Source organism: Balaenoptera musculus, chromosome 7 (genome assembly GCF_009873245.2).
Source record: "Balaenoptera musculus isolate JJ_BM4_2016_0621 chromosome 7, mBalMus1.pri.v3, whole genome shotgun sequence".
NCBI lineage: Eukaryota > Metazoa > Chordata > Mammalia > Artiodactyla > Balaenopteridae > Balaenoptera > Balaenoptera musculus.
In genome coordinates, this window is record NC_045791.1 from 110,834,150 (window position 1) to 110,857,245 (window position 23,096).

Consider the following 23,096-nt stretch of genomic DNA (forward strand, 5'->3'; position numbering starts at 1 on the left):
AGCCCTAAATGCCCAAAGAAAATGGAATAATAATAGTGGTTATAGCATTTGGAGAGAAACAGATTGACCCAGGATTCTTATTATTTAGTCAGGTTGGCATCTCGTATGCAGAAATAATGAAAGGCATACCCAGATAATGCAAGGGCTCAAAAAATATTGCTCTTGGATTCTTCTTGGAAAAAAATGATTGCCTAAAATACAGTCTATCTAGATAACTAAGAGATCAAAAAAAGCAGCCCAAGCCCACCCCTCTGGAAAGGGGAAGGTAGGCCTGGCCAGTGCAGGAGCTACTGGTCAGATGCATTTGGGCACCAGGAAGTGGCTGGTCTGAGCTGAAAAGTGTGCTGTAAGCTTAGCAGACGCAGCGGGTTTAGAAGATGTAGAAGGAAAGAAGACAGAAACCATCTCGTTAGTAATTTTTATATTGACTGCATGTTGAAACAAGATTTTGGACAATGTTAATTAAATTGAAGTTAATTTCACCTATTTCTTTTCCCTTTTTTAACGAAACTAGAAGAAAATGTTAAGTTATGTATGTGGCTCACACGTTTGTAGTGGGCATCATTGGTGTGAACAAAATGAATTAAAATTGAGCATTAAAACCAGTTAAGCAAAGAGAATTTGAATGGGCTACAGAATTAAATGTGAAATCCTTAAGACGGCTTTCAAAACGTCAGTTTTATAGAAAAATAACACGGTAGCAGGTAGTGGGGTAGAGAGTCAAGGGAGGTCAAGTCGCATGAACGGCGTCATTTATTCGCAGCTTTTCCTTGTCCTTCTTCAGTGTCTCTTGATTACTCAGTTCTTAATTTTAATCTAGTCAAATTTCTCAGTCTTATCCCTTATCATTAGTGCTTTCTGTGTCTTCGTTAAGAAATCCTTGTCTCTTCTAAGGCCAGAAAGGTATTTATTCTCTTTAAAAAACTAACGCTTTGTTATGACATTTAAGTCCTTGATCCATGTGGAGTTGATTTTCCTGCATTCCTTGAGGTAGAGCTACAATTTTTCCCCACAGTTTTTCCTCCTTTCCACTCTGATCTGTGATGCTGTCTCTGCTGTATATGAAGGCTCTTCCTGGATTCTCTACACGAGCGGCTAGCAAACTTTCTCTGTAAAGGGCCAGGTAGTAAATATTTTCGGCTATGAGAGCCGTGCGGTCCGTGCCCAGTACTCAGTGTGGCCATTGTAGTGAAAGCAGCCGTAGACAACACGCACATGAACGTATCCATAAATAAACTTTTATTTGTGGACACTGAAATGTGAATTTTATAGGACTTTCGTGTGTGTCACAGAGTAGTATTCTTTAAATATTTTTTCAAGTGTTTAAGACAGTGAAAGGTCGCCATTCTCAGCTCATGGGCTGCATGAACAGCAGGCGGCGGGCCAGCCTGCGGGCTGTGGCTGCACTGTCTTGCTGGCCCTGCCCTGTCCGCCGTGCTTCAGTCCCTGTAGCTTTATAATAAGGCCCCACATCGGGGAGTTTGGCTATTACTGGCCCTTTCCACTGCCATGTAAACGTTACGACCAGCTTCTTGAGTTCAGTGGGCGTGTTCATGCACAAGATTCTGCATTTATTTAGTTTTCTTTTGGGTCTTTCCGTAAATGCTGAGGATCTTCTCTGTAGAGGTTGTGCACATCTCTTGTTAGATTCTGTCTGGGTACTCCAGAGTCCGTTCAGTTATTGTAAGTGCTGTATGTTTAGAAACTGTTTTCTGTTTGTTGCTGGTAGGTAGGAGTGCTCTTGATTCATAACCAGCTTCCTCGATAAACTGATTATCTTCACAATGCATCTGTTGATGCTTTTGTGGTCTATGCTGTAGTAGCCACTGGATACTAAGGTAGATGATATTGAGATGCAGACGGGGGGCTCCAGGAGGCTAAGGGACTGGTCAGCACGCAGCGGGGACTCCCACCCAGGCCTTCTGACCCCAGCGCATGCGCCACCTTCAGTCAAGGCGGCTTCACCTCCTCCTTTGCGGTCCTCACGGTTTTCTTTTTAGGGTCTAATTGCTCTGGCTGGGGTAGTAATGAAATAGTAGTAGTGAGAGCGAGCAGTTCTTGTTTCCTTCCTGATTTTTAATGGGCATGCTTCTAGAAGTTACCCCTTCCTGATACTGTTGTAGCAAAAACAAGTTGAGAAAGTACGATTTTTCCCAGTATGGGGCTTTTATCTTGAAAGGGTGTTGATTTTATTAAATGTTCTTTCAGCATTGATTGAGATGATTCTATTGTCTTTTTTTAATTTGATAAATATCATTTATAGCTTTTCTCATTTCTTACATTCCTGGTATAAAACCAGCATTGCTATGATATGCTATCTTTTTTATCCACTGCTAGATTCTAGTTGCTGATTAGTATTTTTCCACTTATATTCGTGGGTGAAATGGGCCCCTGATTTTCTTCCTCATGTCGTCTTTGTCCTGTTTTTGTCCCCAGGTTAAGAATGAATTGGGGAGTGTCCTTTTCTTCTCTCTGGAAGAGACTGTAGATGATGGAATGGTATATTTCCTGACAATTTGGTGGGACTCACCTGTGAAACCATCTGAGTGTGCTATTTCTTTTGTGGGAAAAATTTAAACTACTGCTTTTATTTTTGTATTAATTATGGGCATATTCAGGCTTCTGTTTCTTCCTGAGTCAGTTCTGGTTATTAATTTCTTTTAAACTATCAAGCTTATTGCAAAAAAGCATTTTTTAAAAAATTTATTTATTTTATTATTTTATTTATTTATTTTTCGGCTGCGTTGGGTCTTCGTTGCTGTGCGCGGGCTTTTCTCTGGTTGTGGCGAACGGGGGCTACTCTTTGTTGCGGTGCGCGGGCTTCTCATTGCGGTGGCTTCTCTTGTTGCGGAGCACGGGCTCTAGGCACGCAGGCTTCGGCAGTTGTGGCACACGGGCTCAGTAGTTGTGGCTCGCAGGCTCTAGAGCACAGTCTCAGTAGTTGTGGCACACGGTCCCAGCTGCTCTGCGGCATGTGGGATCTTCCCGGACCAGGGCTCAAACCTGTGCCCCCAGCATTGGCAGGCAGACTCCCAACCACTGCGCCACCAGGGAAGCCCGCAAAAAAGCTTTTGATAGAACTCTTAAACATTGCTCTATCTGTAGTTTAGGTTTTTTTTTTTAATTAATAGTATTACTTATTTGTGCTTTTTCCTTTTTTTTTTAATCACGTTTTACAGAAATTTGTCTGTCACTCTCTTAAAACCACCAAATTGTGGCTTTGTTGATCTTCACTTCGTATCTTTGATTTTACTTCTTGCTGATATTTCAAGTTTTCTTTATTTCCTTCCTTCTACTCTTTGAGTTTATTCTGTTTTGTTTTGTTTTGTTTTTTAATTTCTTAAGTTGGACACTTGTTACTAGTTTTTATTTAGCCTTTTAAAAAAACCTTAATTTAAACTTGTTTTATGATTATAAGTTATTTTGTTTTAGAAGTCAGTATTCGGGACTTCCCTGGTGGTCCAGTGGTTAAGACTTCGCGATTCCACTGCAAGGGGCACGGGTTCATCCCTGCTCAGGGAACTAAGATCCCGCACAGTGCACAGCGCAGCCAAAGAAAAAAAAAGTCAGTGTTCATTCACTCACCAGCCATTTATTGATCACCTGCCATATCCTGGGCACTGTTCTAGGCATCTAATCAGAAATGGATGTTAAATGCTATCCAATATCTTTTTGGCAACTGTTGAGATGATCATATATTAATAGAATTCCTAATGTTGAGCAGTTCTTACATTCCTAGAATAACCTTTGCTTGGTCATAGACTATTATTTGTCCACTGCAGAACTATATTCAATTTACTACTATTTTAAAATAGAAGTTTGTATCTTTATTCAAGTGAAATTAACCTGGAGTGTTTGTTGGAATGTGTCTCTGTATTGTCGTTAGGTGTTACGATCAAGATTATGTTGGTTTTATAAAATTCGTCTTTTTCCTGTGCCCTAGACAGTTTAAGTCAGAGGAGTGATCTGGTTCACAGAGGTTTGATGGAGCCTTGAGGCTGGGTGCCCTTCCTTCCTCTCGGACAGAGGTTGGTCCCCTCGGGGGCTCCTCTCCCCAGGGCTGCTGTCAGAAGCAGGAGCTCACTTCTTATCTGACGACAGCCTGAGACCAGTAGCTCGGAGCTCACAGGGTTCCCTGGTCCCCAGCTGCTGACGGTCACAGGTTCCCATGCTCTTGCCTGCGGGCACATAGGTCGCCGGCAGCGAGGCCTGGGTAGGGGTCCTTCTCCTCCACACGTGGGTCAGCTTGCCCTACCGGCCCCCCCCCCGCCACAGGGAAGCCCTGGGAGGGACCCTGGGTGCAGCTGCCCTGCGGGGGCTCGGCGGGATCCCGGAGCTGAGGTTTGTCCCCTCTGCGCTCCCTCGGTCTGTCTGTCTGTAGGAGGTGGGGCAGGGCTGGTGTCAGGGTGTAATTAGCAGCTTGCTTTCCTGCGGGCAAGCCGGCTTCTGGCCTCTCGGGCCAGGTGGCCAGTGTCAGGAGCTGTCACAGAAACCCCTGCTCAAGTCCCCGCTCACATGTCGCCTCTTCAGAGAGGCCTCCCCTGCCTGCGGGCTACACCAGTCCTCCCTCCAGCCCCTCACCCACGAGTGTCCGACCCAACTATTTTCTTCATGGCATCGGTGGCTAACTGGAATTGTAGGATGTGTTTTTGGACTGACTTGAGTGCTGGAGGAGCGAAGAATAATGAGTCCCGGCTTCAGAAGACCTAACGGTGCCGTCTGTGTCTGCAGGGCACCTGCAGCGCTCTTGCCGCTGTCCTCAGCGCCCTCAGGGGGTCTGGGACCCGAGCGTCCTTTATTTGAGTTTCCTTTGCTCCTCCTAGCCCAATGCTCATCATTAATTCTGTGACATTTATTTTCTGCTGAAGACCTCTGATATCCCGTTACTTCCAGTTACAGGTTTGAGTGTTGGTTTCTTCTCCATTTCACATGCCAACCGTGAAATTCACTGGGGTCTTAGCCCAGTAACTGCCTTTGGGGGTTAATGGTAAATTTGGGTGTGATTATTTTATCTGGTATTTTTAGAGCCATTAAATATGGTAAGAATTTAGAAGTCTAAATATAAAAAAATAAAACTGGAGCCAGAATGATAAGGACAGATTGGAGCAATAGGCTCAATAGAAAATGATAAATATTTTAGCAAGACATTTAAAGTAGCAAATTCAGTTAGTTAATAAAGGGATGGAAAGGAAAAGCAAAATAATTTAATAATACTAATGGGCATTTCCAGAGACGATAGTGAAAAGAGAAAAACACTTTTAAAGTATATTTTTAAACTTAGATTCATTTGCTGCCACTGCCTACATCATGGGAGGTGATTATAAAGTATAAAGCAAGTGAACTTTAGAACCCTGTATCCTTTGAAATTTCCTTAAGGTACGTCTGCTCAAACAGTCTGTGCGTTAGCCCTGTCCAAAGGGTCTTGTTAAATATTGGTGCTGGGTCTGCCCCAGACCCATAGGTCAGTCTTTGGGCAGGATCCTGGTGTGGGTATGTTTAAAAACTTCCCCAGCTGATTCTGATGCACAGCCAGGAATGAGACGGTGCCTTCAAGCTTCTGCTCCACGTGGTCGTTGATCCCTGGAGGGATGAGGTAGGAGTTGCTTAACCTGCGCGTCTGGTTCCTGTGCACAAGGGCTGATCCCATTAAACCCTTAGAAGACCTGGGGTCAGTGCTCGGGGAGGAAAGAGCCCGTCCACTCCCTCCATCCCTGGGTGGTAGCAGTGTCCTTCTTGGACCTGGCTCATTTGGGTGGGGGGCGCTGTGGAGCTGTGGGCTTGAGGCAGGTCTAAAAGCATCGTCCTAACCAGTAGGGAGCGCGCACTACCTCCTGCCTGGTGGCCTGTGTGCTCCAGCTATAGCTTCTTCCTCTTGCTGACATGCAGGGGGTGGGGCCTGTTCCTCGCCGGTGCGTCTGCCCAGGTTGCTGTGTCAGGAGCAGGCACTGTTTCTTGTTGGCCCCGGCTTGCATGAGCCTAGCCACTCCAAGCTTACTCACTTACCCCGTGGCTCTCCCCCCTTCCCCAAAGTGAGATCATCCTAACAATATTTTACGAGAAATGCCTGCACACACCTTTTTAATCTTTGAGCTCCTGAGAAATCTAAATAACAAATACAGACTTGTAAAGAGATGAGAGGAATGTGAGATGTAATGAAAATGACATAAAAGGATGTTAATAACTTTGATGTCCCTGAAGACTTATTAGTTGATGCTTAAATGTGAATGCTGTAGCCATGGAGATGCCATGGAGATGCCTTGGATGGAAAGCAAGGGCCCTTCCTGGGAATGTCTTCTCAGATTTAAGTTCCTCTGAGTGCTTGATACCAGTTTTCTCCATCTGTTGAGCCTGGCGCTTCTGGTCTGGTCGTCTGAGGGTACTCCCAGAGTCATCCGTCCTCTTTACAGAATGGCCACTGGTTTTCTTGCCTTGATGACAGGACTCAGTAGGAGGCTTGATACTTTTTCAGAATTCTGTTTCCATGGAACTTCTAGGGCAGATGGGGCAGCTTGAGCCCAAGAGTTTATCTTCCTCTCTCCTATTAGTATTTGCTTAATATACCTAGGTGTGCCGATGTTGGGTGCATATATATTTATAATGCATATGCATATATATATGCATATATATTTATGGTTGTTATAATCTCTTGATGAATTGACCCCTTTATCATTATATATAATGACCTTTTTTGTCTCTTCTTACAGTTTTTGGCTTAAACTCTATTTTGTCTGATACAAGTATAGATACCCCTGCTGTCTTTTGGTTTCTATTTTTGTGGAATATCTTTTTCCATCCCTTCACTTTTAGCCTATGTGTATCTTCAAAGATGAAGTGAGTCTCTTGCAGGCAGCAGGTACTTGAGTCTTGTTTCTTTTTATCCTTCCAGCCACGCTATGCCTTCTTTCTCCCAGTTTTATTGAAATATAATTGACATATAGCACTGTGTACTTTTAAGGTATACAGCGTAATGATTTGACTTAAATATATCGTGAAATGATTGCCATAACAAGTTAGCTAACATCCGTCATCTCTTATAGATACAAAAAAGAAGAATTTTTTTCCTTGTGATGAGAACTCTTAGGATCTATTCTCCTAACAACTTTCATATATACTGTACAGCAGCGTTAGCTATAACCATCGTGTTGTACATCACATTCCCGGTACTTATTTGTCTTATAACTGGAAGTTCGTACCTTTTGACCATCTTCCTCCAATTCCTTCTCCCCTTACCCCCATCATACTGTATTTGTCTTTCTCCGCCTGATGTATTTCCCTTAGCATAATGCCCCAGGGTCTACCTGTGTTGTTGCAAATGGTAGGATTTCTTCCCTTTGTGTGGCTGAATAATATTCCACTGTGTATAACTATCTATCCATCCATCCCACAACTTATTTATCCATTCATCTGTTGATGGACACTTAGGTTGTTTCCATGTCTTTGCTACTGTGAATAGAGCTACAATAAACATGGGGCTGCAGATAGCTCTTTGACATGGTGCTTTCATTTCCTTCAGATATGTTCCCAGAAGTGGAATTGCTGGGTCTGCTCTATGCTTTTTGCTTAGAGAATTTAATCCATTTACATGTAGGGTAATTACAATAAGTAAGGACTTACTAATGCCATCCTGTTGTTTTCTGGCTGTTTTCTGATTCCCATGTTCCTTTCTTCTTCTCTTTCTGCCTGCCTTTGTGAATTCATGATTTTCCATAGTGGTATGCCTTGATTCTCTTCTCTTTATCTTTTGTGTATCTACTGTAGGTTTTTGCTTTGCTTTTTTTTTGTTTGTTTTTTTTTTTGGCTTTGTTTTTTTCTGAGGCTTACATAAAACATAGATATAACAGTCAATTTTACACTGATAACAGCTTAACTTCAATTGCATACAAAAACTCTACCCTTTTACTCCCCCTTATGTTTTTGATATTGTGATCTACCTCTTTTTATATTGTGTATTTATTAACAAATTATTGTAGCTTTAGTTACTTTTAATACTTTTTTCCTCGAACCTTTATACTAGAGTTAAGTGGTTAATACCTCCATCACATTACAGTACTAGAGTTTTGTTGTTGCTGTTGTTTCGTTTGGCTTTAGCAGAAACGCTAGACGTGGATAAGGCTTTATGACATTTCTTCTCTGTCTGTGACACTTTAGAAGGCACGATTTACATGGGATTGTCTACAGTTAACAAATATGCTATTTTTGAGACATTATGGCTTCTTATTTAACGGCCATAAATCTAAGAGTAACTATATGTCGTGACATACGAACTATGAGGTCCCATCTTGAGATTGCTTCCTTCAAAATCAGCATTTTGTTTCAGATGAAATGTTTTAAATTTGGTTAATACTACATTTCAAGAAAAATAATTGCATTTATACATGCACCTATTTATTTATTTTTAAAACGAAAGCAGGTTTATTCAGTGAGATACACACTCCATAGGCAGAGTGTGGGCCATCTTGGAAGGGAAGAGGCCAGTATCAGAGTATTTTGAATTTGACAGTATACTTACCTTCACCAGTGTGTTGTATATTTTCATGTTTTCATGTTACTAATTAGTGTCCTTTTGTTTCAGCCTGAAGAGCTCCTTTCAGCATTTCTTATAAGGCAGATCTAGTGGTGATGAACTCCCTCAGCTTTTGTTTATCTGAGAAAGTCTTATCTCTCCTTCATTTCTGAAGGACAGCTTTGCTGGATAGAGTATTCTTGGTTGGCAGTTTTTTCCTTCATCTCTTTGAATATTTTATCCCACTCTTTCCTGGCCTGTAAGGTTTCTGATGACAGATCTGCAGATTGCTTTACGGGGATAGCTGGAAGTTACAAGCTGCTTTTCTCTTGCTGCTTTAAGAGTCTCTTCTTGTCTTTGATTTTTGACAGTTTTATTATCGTCTGTCTTGGAGAAGATCTCCTTAGGTGAAGTTTGTTTGATGAACTGTGAGCTTTGTGAACTTGGATGTCCAAATCTTCTTCCAGATTTGGGAAGTCCTCAGCCATTATTTCTTTAAATAAACTTTCTGCCCCTTTCTCCCTTTTTTCTTCTGGGACTCCAGTAATTTGTAGATTGCTTCTCTTGATGGTGCCCATTGATCACGTAGGCTTTCTTCACTCTTTTTAATTCTTTCTTTTCCCCCCAGACAGGATAATTTTGAAGTTCTTGTCTCCTACTTCACAGATTCTTCTTCCACTTGAACCATTCTGTTGTTGATGCTCTCGTCACATTTTTCATTTCATTGGTTGTGTTATTCAGCTCCGGAATTTCTGTTTCTATCTCTTTGTTAAACTTCTCATTTTTTTTCCTATATTATTTTCCTGATTTGTTGAACTGTCTGTGTTTCCTTGCAGCTCATCAAACTTCCTTAAAATAGCTATTTTGGGTTCTTTATCAGGTAAATTGGAGCTCTCCATGTCTTTGGTATTGGTTACTGGAAGAGTATTAGTGGTGTCATGTTTTCTTGATTTTTCATGTTCCTTGAGTCTTTTTTAAAAAAATTTATTTATCTTATTTATTTATTTTTGGCTGTGTTGGGTCTTTGTTGCTGCACGCAGGCTTTCTCTAGTTGTGGTGAGCGGGGGCTACTCTTTGTTGCGGTGCGCGGGCTTCTCATTGCGGTGGCTTCTCTTGTTGTGGAGCACGGGCTCTAGGTGTGTGGGCTTCAGTAGTTGTGGCATGTGGGCTCAGTAGTTGTGGCTCGCAGGCTCTAGAGTGCAGGCTCGGTAGTTGTGGCGCATGGGCTTAGTTGCTCTGCAGCATGTGGGATCTTTCCAGACCAGAGCTCGAACCCACGTCCCCTGCATTGGCAGGTGGATTCTCAACCACTGCGCCACCAGGGAAGCCCCTTGTTCCTTGAGTCTTATGTTGCTGTCTTCATGTTTGAAGTAGCAGCCATCTCCTCCAATCTTTACTAACTGACTTTGGGTGATAAATATTTCCACCAGCCCTGCTAGGGATTCTGAGGCTTTCTCATCTCCTATGCGTACGCTCGCTCCATGTTTCTTGCTGTTTCTTGCTCCTTCCTTCAGCAGAATTCCTCAGCTTCTATGCCGTCTCTCCGCCCTGCAGCTCCCGGCTGGGTGATGACAGCCTCCGTCTCTTTTCCCAGGAGTGGAGCTCAAGCTGAAGGTTGTGGTCTCTCCCTCCACAGACTCAGGCTGGCTCTCTGCACATGCTCAGTAGCCGTCCATCAGAGCTTGCTCTCACCATGTGGGGATCACACACAGGAGTGGCCACAGGGTGGGAGTGCGTGTGGGTGAGGCACGCTGAGTGCTGGGGGGCACCCATGGGCCAGCTGGGGGTCCGTAGGTGAGGCGTCCCCAGCGGCTCGTAGGCGGACTTGTTGGTGGAGTCTGCAGTGGGGGTAGTAGGATCTGCATCAGTTTAGCTACCTGCCACTCTCCCAGCCACTCCGAGCCCCCCAGGCGTGCAGCTCACGACTCTGGCTGGGACGAGAGAGAAAGGAGCCTCTTCGGCAGCTTCCCGCACAGCTGGGGAAGCGGAGTGCCCACTGCGGCGCTCTCACTGTCCCCCTCGGGAGAAATCACAGGCCGTGGTGGTCTCTCTTGGCCCTAAGCTGTTCCACCTCGGGGAGGAGTGACACCACGGGTGAAGTCAGGCTGTTTCTCTTTCCGTCTCCACTGCATCCACACTTGGATTGTTTTGCTCTGGTGGTGTGCCGGAGCTCTCCGCGGAAACCTGGGTTTGCGCAGAGGCTCCCATTGTGGGTGATCGCCTAAGACGGCATTCTCCAAGGGCTCCCTGCCTGCAGAGTCAGCACATCCGCTGCCCTGTGGTGGAGTCCCGAAAGCTTGGTGGCCCCTACTCTGTGCCGCAGTCGGGAGATGGTCCCCACGTGGAGAGCGGAGCGAGAGCGGGGCGAGAGCGGGCTGGTGGCCCGAGTGTCCCCCTGTCCGGCTCTGAGCCGTCCAGACGGCCTTCGTCCGTCTCCCGAGCATGGGTGCCCCTGACATTGTGTTCTGTTTTATAGTTGTTCCCTAGTTCGGTTTCAGTTTTGTTATTTGGGCAGAATCTACTTGGTGTAGCTTAAAAGAATTGCAGAATCCTAAAAATCTCCAGCTAGAATGAATTTTAGAGATTTAAACAAAGATAAAGAAATACATTCATGGTTCATGGTTCATGGTTACGAATTCCTAATCTTATTTTTTTCTAAAGCATATATTTTATTATATGATTAATAGTGAAATAGAATACACTCTAGGAATGGAAACTCTATTCCCTAGTGGATAAATATATTTTTGTCCATTTTCTTTAATAGTCAGTGTTTCTTCTTCTTTTGGGCTGCCACATCCAGGAAAGAGTCAGTTGTTTCAGTTAAAAAAAAATTCAAGTCAGCTGTTGTAGCATCCTTTAAACTTAGCTTACTTACCTTATATTTAACCAAGAAATTATTCTTGAACCAAATAAAATCACTAGTGAGTGTGTTGTGTCTCAGGTAAAATCACTAGTGAGTGGGTTGTCTCTCAAGAATAAATGGCACATATAAAATTCAACATCCATTATTGCTACAAGCTTGCAGTGAACGAGGGGCAGGAAGGTACCTCTGGCCACAGGAGGAAGAGTACCTGCATCGAGCAGTCTGCATCCTACACAACAGGGAGGGGCTGCAGGTGTCTCCATGGAATTCAGGAACAAGGATGGCTGAGATATTCTGGAGGGTCTAACTGGTGCAAAAAGAAATGAGGTTGAATTCTGGAAAGGAGACAGGGTCACCATCATTTGAAGATGACAACAGTCTGCCAAGTCAATCAACCCCCTAAAAGTTAAAACTATTTAAAAAATTTATAAGGTGGCCAGTGACAAAATAAATACACAGAGGTCAGTATTTTTCCTATATGTCATCAATAACCAGTTGGAAACGATGTATATCAGGTCCCCCATCCAGAACTGGAAACAAAAATGTAAGTTTCCAAGGCATGTGTGCATTTAATAAGAATTTATAGTAACTGTATTGAGAAGCCACAGAATTTTACCAAGAAATATAAAAGGTCTGGAAAAAGTCGAGAGAGACGTTGTGGTTCTGGATGGGAACTCAGTATTATAGAGATGTCACTTCTCTCAAGTTAACTTGTAAGTTTAATGCAATTCCAGTAAATGTTCAATGGATGTTTTGGAATTTGGCAGGGAATATTCTAAAGTTTTTCTGAAAGCATAAATATATGAGAATAGCCTTTCATAAATATGTTTGAAAGGACCAGGTTTAGGCCAGTGATGTCATATTCTTAACTTACTTTCATTACTTTAAGTAGAGAAGGGATCATTTTAGCTGGGGATCTGAGTTCTACATTTCCCTGTTGCCTGCTTTGTTAGTGTCAGTATGGTCAATCCTCCATGTGACAAGATGATTTTTAAATTCTTTCCATTTTCAGGTCAGTCCGAAAGGCCAGGCTGAAGGTACATCTTCTCTGTTCTGTGCGCTAACCTTTGGCTTCAGCCTCAGTGACCCCACGCCAAGCCTCCGTACTCTTATCTCACACACCAGCCTTCCGAGAGGGTTCCTCATTCCTTTCCAAGGACATTAATGTTTGTAGAAGTAGCTAACATTTAATGATCTTTTGATTTTTCTCTGCACCAGGTTCTAGGTGGTTCCTTATATGCATTTCTTCTCCTGTAGAAGCTTACCCATCGGATATTCTCAGTCGTAGACAATATAATAATTATAACGACAGCTGACATTGATAGAGCACTTACTATCCCTAAGGAATTGCATACATCACTTCATTTAATCCTCACAGTAATTTATGAGATAGGTGTCATCCCCATTTTCTAGGTTAGGAAACTGAGGCACAAGAGTTATCTTGCCCAAGACTATGTAGACAGTCGCACAGGTAGGACATCAGTGAACCTCACACTATGTAGCTTCTCATGCATACGTTCTAAAAGCTTCCTGCTCGTGTTTATTTCTTATCCGTAGTGGCTGCAGTGAGCAGATTTTACCAGCTGGGAGGTTTTTTTTAGCAGCATGTCCCTGACTTGGACCGGCGGTTTTCTCTCTGCTGCCAGTGTTCAGTAGTTATACCCGCAGCTGTCAGATTGTGGAAATGCCATCGGAGTCGATGTTCTTGTATATGCACAGAAGTAAAATACTGGCTTGTGAAAAATATTTGATGTAAATTGGTACAACCACTTTGGAAAACTGTGTGACATACGTACCCGTTGACCCAGCAATGCCACTTCTTGTTGCATGCCGTGGAGAATCCTGTGCCTTTGTGTGTTAGGACAAATGTATAAGATTGTTCCGAGTTGCCTTGTTTGTCATGGCCCCAGACCAAGAATCACCCAAGTGTCCACCAGCAGTGGAGTGGTTGGATAAATCATGGTGTATTCATATGATGACATAGCCATTCAGCAATGCAGATGAACAGAACGCATGTGCTCGTAATTACATGGTTGATTCTCAAGTACAGCTTTGAGCAACAGAGGCCAACGCATGCAGATACATGTGTGATTCCATTTGTCCTGTGCACATAGGACAGGCACACGGGTCAGCAAACAGCAGAGCCCGTCACGCAGACCCGGGACTCGAACACCAGGGACGGCAGACTGACAGCGACTTTGGGCTTTGGGGACCCTGGCAGGGTTTGCTTTCCTCACCCAGATGATGGCTGCAGGTGTCACTTTATCATTTTGTTAAACCGTTCATTTATGTCTTAGGTGCTTTTCTGTGTGTGTGTAAAGGTTAAAGTGTTTGATTCTAGACTGTTTTACTGTGCGTTCAAGATACCAGTTTGACCCACACTAGAAATGAATGTGTGGTTTACAGAGAAGTTTGGTGATGGAGTATTTCTGGATGAACAGGACGCTTGGAATCATTATTCTGTGGGTCTCTGCTTTTCTCATGTAACTTGGATGCAGGCATTCCTCGGTTTATGAAGAAAATGAGCTTTTGACAGGTTGTATATAAATTGCTTCCTGAAGTCATGGGAGAGTATGTTATTTAAAGCAAATACTCACACTCTTTGATTTTTTTACCCCCCTCCGCAATTAATCAGGCCTTTGTTTATCGGGTTGGCTTCACGTAGGGTAGAGCTCTGCTCAGGAGTGTCCGTGACCCCTCAGATCAGCGGCGGAGTGGAGGGCAGTGTCGTACCCCAGATCCCGCTTCTGAGAGACTTCTAGCAGAATCTAAGGGTCAGGCTTTCAAGCATTATTTTAACAATAGTACTTTTTTGCCCTGAAGCATTGCAATTGAAATTTAAAGAAACAAATCTCGGAGGTCAGCAGATTTTATGTGTATGACTTATAATAATAAATCATTATAAATTTAAAAATCACTGTAAACACAAATGCCCACAGTTCTGGGGACAAGCATGTGTGTGGTAAATGCAAATAATGTTAAGTCCCGGGAGTAACTGCTCACCTGAAAACTCTTGGAAAGTCCCTTTCTCTGAAGGGCGCGCGCGAAGTGGCCGGCCAGACGCTACCAGCTGAGCAAATAGTCTGCAGCCTCGGCGTCAGGAGGAGGGCCGGCCAGGCGGGAGGGCGGGCGTGCGTGCCCGTGGCACACAGCTGCCGCCCCTCTGTGTCACCTGCAGCAGCTGATCCCCGGGCAAGCCACACGCAGGAGCTGCAGGCTGTGCCGCGTCGCTCAGAGCGATCTCCGAGCTCAGCACTGCAGTCTTTCGGTAAAGACTTTTAAGGGCTGATTTCCTGGTTTGGGTTATTTATAGAGTGGCGATGGGGAGGGGGATGTGTCAGGAAGGAAGGCAAATGATTTTTCGGTGAAAGAACTTGTCTGCCTGAAGCTGGACGTACAGCTTGTTGGTTGGTGCTGACAGTATGCCAGCGTATTTGTCGGCCTTCCACCGTGCCTCGAGCTGTGGCGCCTGCACTGAAGCGGGACCTCGCCAGCTGCGCCTGCAGGCCTCGCAGTTTCGTCCTTCGTGGTGGAGAAATTTATGAGAATGGTTACCGTTCATCGAGGGCTCACTCTGTGCGAGGCACTGAGCTGCTTATTTTATGTTATCCCATTTAATCCGACCTGCAGGGTAAATATTATTACTTCCATTTTATGGTGAGGAAACCGAGGTACAGAGAGGTCACGTCAAGCTCCCGAGGCCGTAAAGTTGGGAGGCGGTGAGGCGGGCTGGGACGGGCTCGGGTCCCGCAGAGCACACGCTCCCGGCCGCTCGCGCCTCGCCCATGGGCCCTCCGGTGTTCTAGGCGGTTTTAGGTACTATTTTGGGTCATGATACAGTTTTGTTATTTTTTGCTCTTCCGTTTTCAAAAATTAAGCATATTTCATGTGACTAATTCCTGTGTGGTGAGTATGGTGGTGGATTCTCAAATTCTACCGTACATGTTAAAAGTCTGTAAAACAAGGGTTTGTAATGGTTGTGTTTGTCTGGAAAGTTGCTGATACAGCAGTAGAAGCTATGTGTAAATCAGAGGCTGTCGTCAGTGGAGGGTGCTTGTACAGCACATGATCAGTGCTTGACTTATCCACCCCACCTGCCACTTTAATTAAGTGAAAGTTAGAAAAATGCCAGAATTTTGATATTTTCCAGCAATAATAAAAGCCTCTCCCGACTATCGTAAACCAAGCCCAAATGTATCTTGTTTAAAATTCTTAGGCTCTTAAAAGTAAAATTATGACTTTTAAGATTAGTGTTCCAAATCCTGCTTGGTTCACAGAAACATGAAGGACTTTGACAGATGACCCCTTACTGTCCTCATCCACGTTGGGACTTTTGCCGATTTTGCAAGACGTCATGCCTGTTAGTCTCCATCCTAAGTTCTGTGCCCTCAGCAGTTTTGTGTTAGAGACGTGATGCCAGATACATAGAAATTACTTAATAATCATTATGAGTGGGTTTAAATAGAATTTTAAATGTCTCAACTAAGTCAGTAAGTAGTCAATATAATAAAGACAACACAGTTTTTCCTGGGAAGTCGTTTGTCATTGTATTGATTCATTTTAGTCATTTAGCATTTTAATTTAAAAGCATTTTTATAGCTACTACCTTTTTTCTTTAATTAAACTTATTTTGAGATAACTGTAGATTCAGATGCAGTTGTAAGAAATAATAGAGAGATCCCAGGGACGCCTTACTCAGTTTTTCCCACTGATAACATCTTACAAAACCGAGTGCAGTATGACACCCAGGATGCTGACCTTGATACAGTCAAGATACAACATCTCCGTCATCACAAGGATCCCTCTTGTTGCCCTTGTATAACCACAGTCCACCCTCTACCTTCCACCCCACCCCGTCCTGAACCCCTGGCAACCACTAATCTGTTCTTCATTTTTATAGTTTTATCATTTTAAGGATGTTATATAAATGGAATCATGCAGCATGTAAGTTTTTTTCTTTTTTAATTTTTAAATTTTTATTTATTTATTTTTGGCTGTGTTGGGTCTTCATTGCTGCTCACGGGCTTTCTCTAGTTGTGGCGAGCGGGGGCTACTCTTCGTTGCGGTGCGCAGGCTTCTCATTGCAGTGGCTTCTCTTGTTGCGGAGCACGGGCTCTAGGCACGCGGGCTTCAGTAGTTGCGGCACACGGGCTCAGTAATTGTGGCTCACGGGCTCTAGAGCGCAGGCTCAGTAGTTATGACGCATGGACTTAGTTGCTCCACGGCATGTGGGATCTTCCTGGACCAGGGCTCGAACCCGTGTCCCCTGCATTGGCAGGTGGATTCTTAACCACTGCGCCACCAGGGAAGCCTGCAGCATGTAAGTTTTCAGACTGGCTTTTTTCACTCAGCATAACTCTCTCAAGGTCCGTCCAGGTTGTTGTGTGAATCAACAGTTCATTCCTTTTTATTGCCGAGTAGTATTCCATGATACAGATGTAGCATAGTTTATTTAACTACTCACTCCTTGAAGGGCATCTGGGTTGTGTCCAATTTTTGGCTCCTTTGAATACAGCTTCTGTAAACCTACCTGTACAGGTTTTTGTGTGAACATGTCTTCTCTTCTCTGGCATCAGTGCCCAGGAGTACAATTGCTGGGTTGTGTGGCAGTTGCATGTTTAGCTTTTAAAGAAACTGCCAAATGGTTTTCCAGAGCAGCTGTACCATTTTACATTCCCACCAGCCGTGAATGAGGGATCCAGTTTCTCTGCACCCTTCCCAGCATTTGGTGTGGTCGCTGTTTTTTGTTTTAAACACTCTGATAGGTGTGGAGTGTTATCTCATTGTGGTTCTGATTTCCATTTCCTTAATCGGTAATGATTTTGAACATCTTTTCACGTGCTCGGTGGCCTTCTGTATATCATCTTTGGTGAAATGTCTGTTCTTTTGTCCATTTTCTAATTTGATTGCTTTTTTTGCTGTTGACTTTTGAGAGTTTTTACATTCTAGGTACTAGTCCTTCACCAGGTCTGTGGTTTGAACATATGTCCTCTCACTCTCTAGGCTGTCTTGCATGCTCTCAACAGGGTCTCTTGCCCAGCGACAGTTTTTAATTCTGATGAAGTCCAGTTTATCAGTTTTTCCTTTAATTGATCATGCTTTCGGTGTCAGGTCAGAACTCTTTGCCTGGCCCTAAATCCCAAGGATTTTCTTCTAGCTTTTTTTCTAGAAGTTTTATAGTTTTCTGTTTTACATTTAAGTCTGTGATCCATTTTGAGTTAATTTTTGTACAAGATGTGAGACTTAGATCAAGGTTCATTTTTCCCTGTGGATGTCCAGTTGCTCCAGTGCCTTATGTTGACAGGCTATGTTTCCTCCACTGGATTGCTTTTGTACCTTAGTCAAAAATCAGTTGGGGGGCTTCCCTGGTGGCGCAGTGGTTGAGAATCTGCCTGCCAATGCAGGGGACACAGGTTCGAGCCCTGGTCTGGGAAGATCCCACATGCTGCGGAGCAACTGGGCCCGTGAGCCACAAATACTGAGCCTGCGCGTCTGGAGCCTGTGCTCCGCAACAAGAGAGGCCACGATAGTGAGAGGCCCACGCACCGCAATGAAGAGTGGACCCCGCTTGCCACAACTAGAGGAAGCCCTCTCACAGAAACGAAGACCCAACACAGCCAAAAAAATAAATAAATAAATAAATAATAATTAAAGGTGCTAATAAAAAAAATAAAAAAAATCAGTTGGGCATATTTGTGAGGATCTGTTTCTGGATTCTTGTTCTGTTCCATTGATCTGTGTGTCCATCCTGCCAGTACCACCCTGTCTTGATTACTGTAGCTATCTGGGAAGTCCTGAAATTGGGTAGCCTGATTCTTCCCTCTTATTTCTTCTTTTTCAAGATGTTTCAGCTATGCTAGTTCCTTTGCCTTTCTATATAAGTTTTAGGGTAATCCTGTCCATGTCTACAGAGAATTTGGGATTTTGGTAGGAATTGTATTAAACCTATATATCAATTTGGGGAGAATTGACATCTTTACTATGTTGAATCTAGCAATTGATGAACAGGGTATGGCTCTCTCTTTTTAGATCTCCTTTGATTTATTTCATCCACATTGTGTAGTTTTCAGTATACAAGTTCTATACATATTTGGTGAGATTTACACCTAGTAGTATTTCTTTTTTTTGAGCAATTATAAATGGCATTGTATTTTTAATTTTGGTATCCGTGTGTTCATTGCCAGTAAATAGAAACACAGTTGATTTTTGTATGTTTATCTTGTATCCCGCAACCTTGCAGAACTCACTTATTAGTTCTATGAGCTTGGCCTTTTATTTGTAGTCCTGCGTACTTAACACATTCTATGTGCCAGGCATTATGTTAAGGCTTTCCATGTGTTTGCCAAAGGCCAGGACGTGGTGGGGCTAGGATCTTGACTCATAAATTACTTGTTCACTTCATCTGTTCATTTGGCAGATATTTAAGGAGCACTTATATGGGCCAGACGCAGGGTTCCTGCCCTCCTGGGGCCTACGGTCTGAAACCGGAATTAGAAGTGACACAAGCGGTTATCTAACTTAATAAAAGAAGTTTAAAAATAAAACAAGACGTTGATTAATTATAACTTAATGCCTCTGACTCATAGTGTCAGTGGGTAAAGCAGGGACATTTAGTCAGCCTGTGTGGAGTGGGAGCACCAGGGGGGACTTGCTAAACAGTGTTCATTTCCCCAGGAAAGGTTTCCCGAGCCAAACTGCTTGTTAATTCTTTTTTTTTTTTTTTAATCAGTCATCAATTTTATACACATCACTGTATACCTGTCAATCCCAATCAGTTTTTGAAATTCAGAGATGTCTGTGGTAAAACCTCATATGAAGGGAATTAAACATTGCTTGTCAAAGAGCCCAAGAACTCCTGGCCAAAACTGAATGAAGCTCCCTGGTCACCTCCATCGTCACCTCCTTCGCCTGCTGCTGCATGAGCCCCTCCCCCGCCCACCCTGCACCCTCGATGCTCACCGGGGCCCCAGGCCCCATAACCTCCGCACCAGCCAGCACAGGCCAGCCCTCCTCGACCTCACCTCCTGCCCCCGCGCTGCCGTTGGCCGCGCCCTCCGTCCGCACACCGTACCTCCCTCTCTCCACCAAGCGGTCCTGCTCTCCTCGGCTGGTGGCTGCCCTCCTCTGGCCTGGCAGGCTGGGTTGCAGAGTCGTTTGAGCTGGGAAGGTGGTGCATCGAGGAGTGAGATGCGGGGCCAGGTCCCCTTCCCGCCAGACGGTTTGGGAAGATCATCCGTGGCCCTGCCTGAGCTTTTGTAACAATAACAGCAGTAAGTTTTCTGGTCAGTTGGGAAATGAAAATCGTACCCTACAGAAATGTGCCCCTCGGACAGCCTTCCAGGGACAGGCCCTTATGGGGCGCTGCTGACGTGCTCACAGAGGGCTTGGCACCCCGGGGCCACTGCTGGCCTAGCCTCACGGTCACAGGCGTGAAGCAGTGCCCCGCAGCCCGGTGGGTCCCGAACCGGCGCTGTCCCCACGCCCATGCCCCTTCCGCCCTTAGCAGGCCCTGTCCTGCCTTAGGAGTGAGGGTGTTGCTCTCTCTTCACTCTCCTCCCACTGACCGTAGGAGAAGCTGCTCGTCTTTGAGTCGGCGTGGAAGAAGGAGAAGGACATAGTCTCCAAGGAGATAGAGAAGCTCCGTGGGTCCATCCAGAGCCTGTGCAGGAGCGCGCTGCCCCTGGGCAAGATCATGGACTACCTCCAGGAGGACGTGGACGCCATGCAGAAGGAGCTGCAGCTGTGGCGCAGCGAGAGCCGCCAGCACGCCGAGGCCCTGCAGGCAGAGCGGAGGTGGGGGCCGGGGAGGGGTGGGCCGGCGAGTGGGCAGGGCCCACGTGTGCCCGCAGCCCAGGGGGAGCGCTCCCGAGAGCCCACGGCCTCTCGACCCTCGCTTTCTTACCTCCTCCCCTGAAGGAAACACGTTGCTTTTTCTTTTTTGTTCATAGCCTAACGTGCATTTCTTTGTAGCAGTTAGAAAAGATCTGCAGTCAGTGTTCAAAAACGAGATTTAGACATTAAAACAGACAGCAAACTTTGCAGTTTGGGTACCATATTTTTCATGTATCTTATCGAAATCCCCAAAGCCTTGTGACTGTAATTTGAAACTATTAATTTTTCACTCTAAAAGAGTACATTTATATTTTTACCCTTTTTCTTTGGATGCAATGACTAATTCACTTTTGTTGTCTTCCATTGTTTTAATTAAGAAGCAAATGTAAAATGAGAAAGATATTTATGAGCCACTGGCTTTGTTTTCTGTCAGCATCACAGACAGTGCTGTGGAGCCCTTGAAGGCGGAGCTGGCGGAGCTGGAGCAGCTGGTCAGAGACCAGCAGGACAAGATCTGTGCTGTGAAGGCCAGTATTCTAAAGAATGAAGAGAAAATTCAGAAAATGGTACATAGTATCAATTTGAGTTCCAGAAGGTGAAAGCTCAAACGTTTCAGAGACTAAAGGTGGTCCTCAGTTTGCACGTAAAAAGGAGGCTAGAACATCCTTACTCCTTACGTTTCAGTTTGAAGACAATGAACAGTTTACAAGGTTATCCAACTAATTTTCAGACCTTTACAGCTTAAGGCATATTCAGTGTATGAAAGACCATGTTTTCCTACCTTCCTCCGGCTAGAATACTTGCTAGTTATAAATAGCTCTTGCAAATGCCTGTGTGAAAAGTTTCTTTACAAGCCTGTTCTTTGTATTTCCGCCGTAGGCTGTTCAGTTCTGTGCCAGATTCTCCAGCAGGTAAGTGGTGCTGGCACAGCCAGGGATGCAGGAGTCCGTGATTTCAGACTCTTGAGTCTAGTGACAGGACTTCTGTGAGTCAAGCACTGAGTGAAGGATGGCTGTAGTTTTTGATAGGAGCTTCATAAATCCAATGAAGCCTGAAAATGAATGAATTATATTTTTAGCTCATTTCCACTTGAAAAGGGTTAATTTCGGCCCATATCTTTATAAGGTACGCACGAACTTTAATTTTTAACCTCTTTGTAATTGCATACACTTTATGTAATTTTCTTACTGGTCCCTTTTATCTTTTGCTTATATTTCCAGCCCTTAAAGTTCATACATTTAAAAAGATTTGAGTATGGCCTTCATGGACATCGTCTGGACATGAGATTGTCACAGGCTGTATCCTCACTTTCTTCAACATTTTGCCCCTGGGTTTTTGCCACGTGCACAGTTGTGTCACTTGCCTCATTCTCTCCAGAAGAGGGGCTTGCTCTCCAAGGCTTCGGCATCATGCCTTTTCCTTCGCACAGGTGTAAGCACCTGTGCACCTGAGAGACAGGTAGCTTAGGGAAAACTGCAAAAGGAAGACTTAAAAGGATACGTGGATTTGCAAAATTTTTTAATGTTAGCATTTTTTTGGAAATTGTTTTTTTAAAGCAAAAGTTTTTTTTTTTAAAACATGGTTTATATTTTGTTTTTCACTACATATAATATTGTAAATACTAAAGTCTTCAATTTGTGTATAAAGGATTTCACTGTTTGGAGACATACTTACGGGTCTTAAGGTCTGGGTCCTGATACTTTTATTTCTAGACACTGTATTTATTATGTAACCCAAGGAGGGCCATTTTAAGTGTTAGAATTTGCCTGAGAAAGTTTTGTTTCTTTAAAAGACTAGCACAAATGGCACAGTTAAGTTTTTCCTAGTATAATTTCCAAAATAAATCTGTTGCAAAGGTAGTTCTATGATTTTCGAAGCTGAGTAAGTTCAAGGTCAGATTATTAAGCTCTGCCGTCGTGAAACATTGGTCTTCTTCTCCTTTCTGTAGTTTACCGTAAAATTCTGTTTGGCGAGGTCCCACTAAACGCAGCATTGGCGGAGGGGAGGCGTGTCAGTCCCCAGTCCTCCACATGCTCCTAGGCTCTTTTCCACTGACTTGAATGGCAGCCACCATCCTAAAGGGACCCTGTTTTGCTTCAAGTTAAGGTGTCCACCTTTAATGCATTTGTACATAAGATTAGAGATTTTGTGTTGCAAAAAATTGCATACATTGTATTTGAGTAAAATTTTGTATGAAGTAGTCTCTCAAATTGTATCATAAAATTTATTTTTCTTTTATACGTAAATCATTAAAAATAATCAGATATTTTTTCTATCAGTGTGTGGGTTGTGCAGTTCAGTTCACACCTGGAAGAAAGCATGTGTAAGCATTTGCATTTTTTAGTTTTCAAATGTGTGCAGTTTGTTTTTCTTTGAAGAAAGTTCAGGGAAATTTATATTTTCACTCATTGTGCCACCCCTTTTCTGTATAAATTGAAGTCTTATATAAGGCAGGTAAGCATTTATCAGAAATTTTAAGACCATTCAGGAAGTTTTAGAAAGTCTCTGCATGTAGTTATTACTGTATCTTATCACAAACGAATTAAATCCTGTTATTTGTTATTTTGATAGAATACACAAATGGGATTATTAAATGTTTTTCTCTGCTTTGGCTTGTAAGTCTTCAAGAAGTACTGGAGTCATTACTTCAGAAATCTTAATTTAAGGGACTTCCCTGGCGGTCCAGTGGTTAGGACTCTGCACTTCCACCGCAGGGGGCACGGGTTCAATCCCTGGTGGGGGGGACTAAGATCCCGCATGCCGCGTGGTACGGCCACAAAAAAAAAAAAGAGAAATTTTAATTTAAAAGTTGAGCTGACATACTTATATTTAAAGGAAATGCATAAACCTTTGAAAAAAAATAACGACTAAAATTCGAGCTTTCTACTTTGATATTCA

At 43.7% G+C, this 23,096-nt stretch overlaps 1 protein-coding gene across 5 annotated transcripts in view; it reads left to right on the top strand.

The window, feature by feature from the left end:
• TRAF3IP1 (TRAF3 interacting protein 1) overlaps positions 1–22,873 on the top strand; it is a 66,293-nt gene extending 43,420 nt beyond the window's left edge. For 2 of the 5 annotated variants that reach the window (XM_036858712.1, XM_036858713.1), the window contains exons 17-18: positions 19,936–20,159; positions 20,632–22,873. In XM_036858712.1, the coding sequence (XP_036714607.1) occupies positions 19,936–20,159; positions 20,632–20,797 (390 nt within the window). In that variant the 3' untranslated portion in view covers positions 20,798–22,873. The remainder of the gene's footprint in view (positions 1–19,935; positions 20,160–20,631) is intronic. The other 3 variants (XM_036858714.1, XM_036858715.1, XM_036858716.1) reach the window with 2 other exon arrangements.
• The last annotated feature ends 223 nt before the right edge of the window (positions 22,874–23,096 follow it).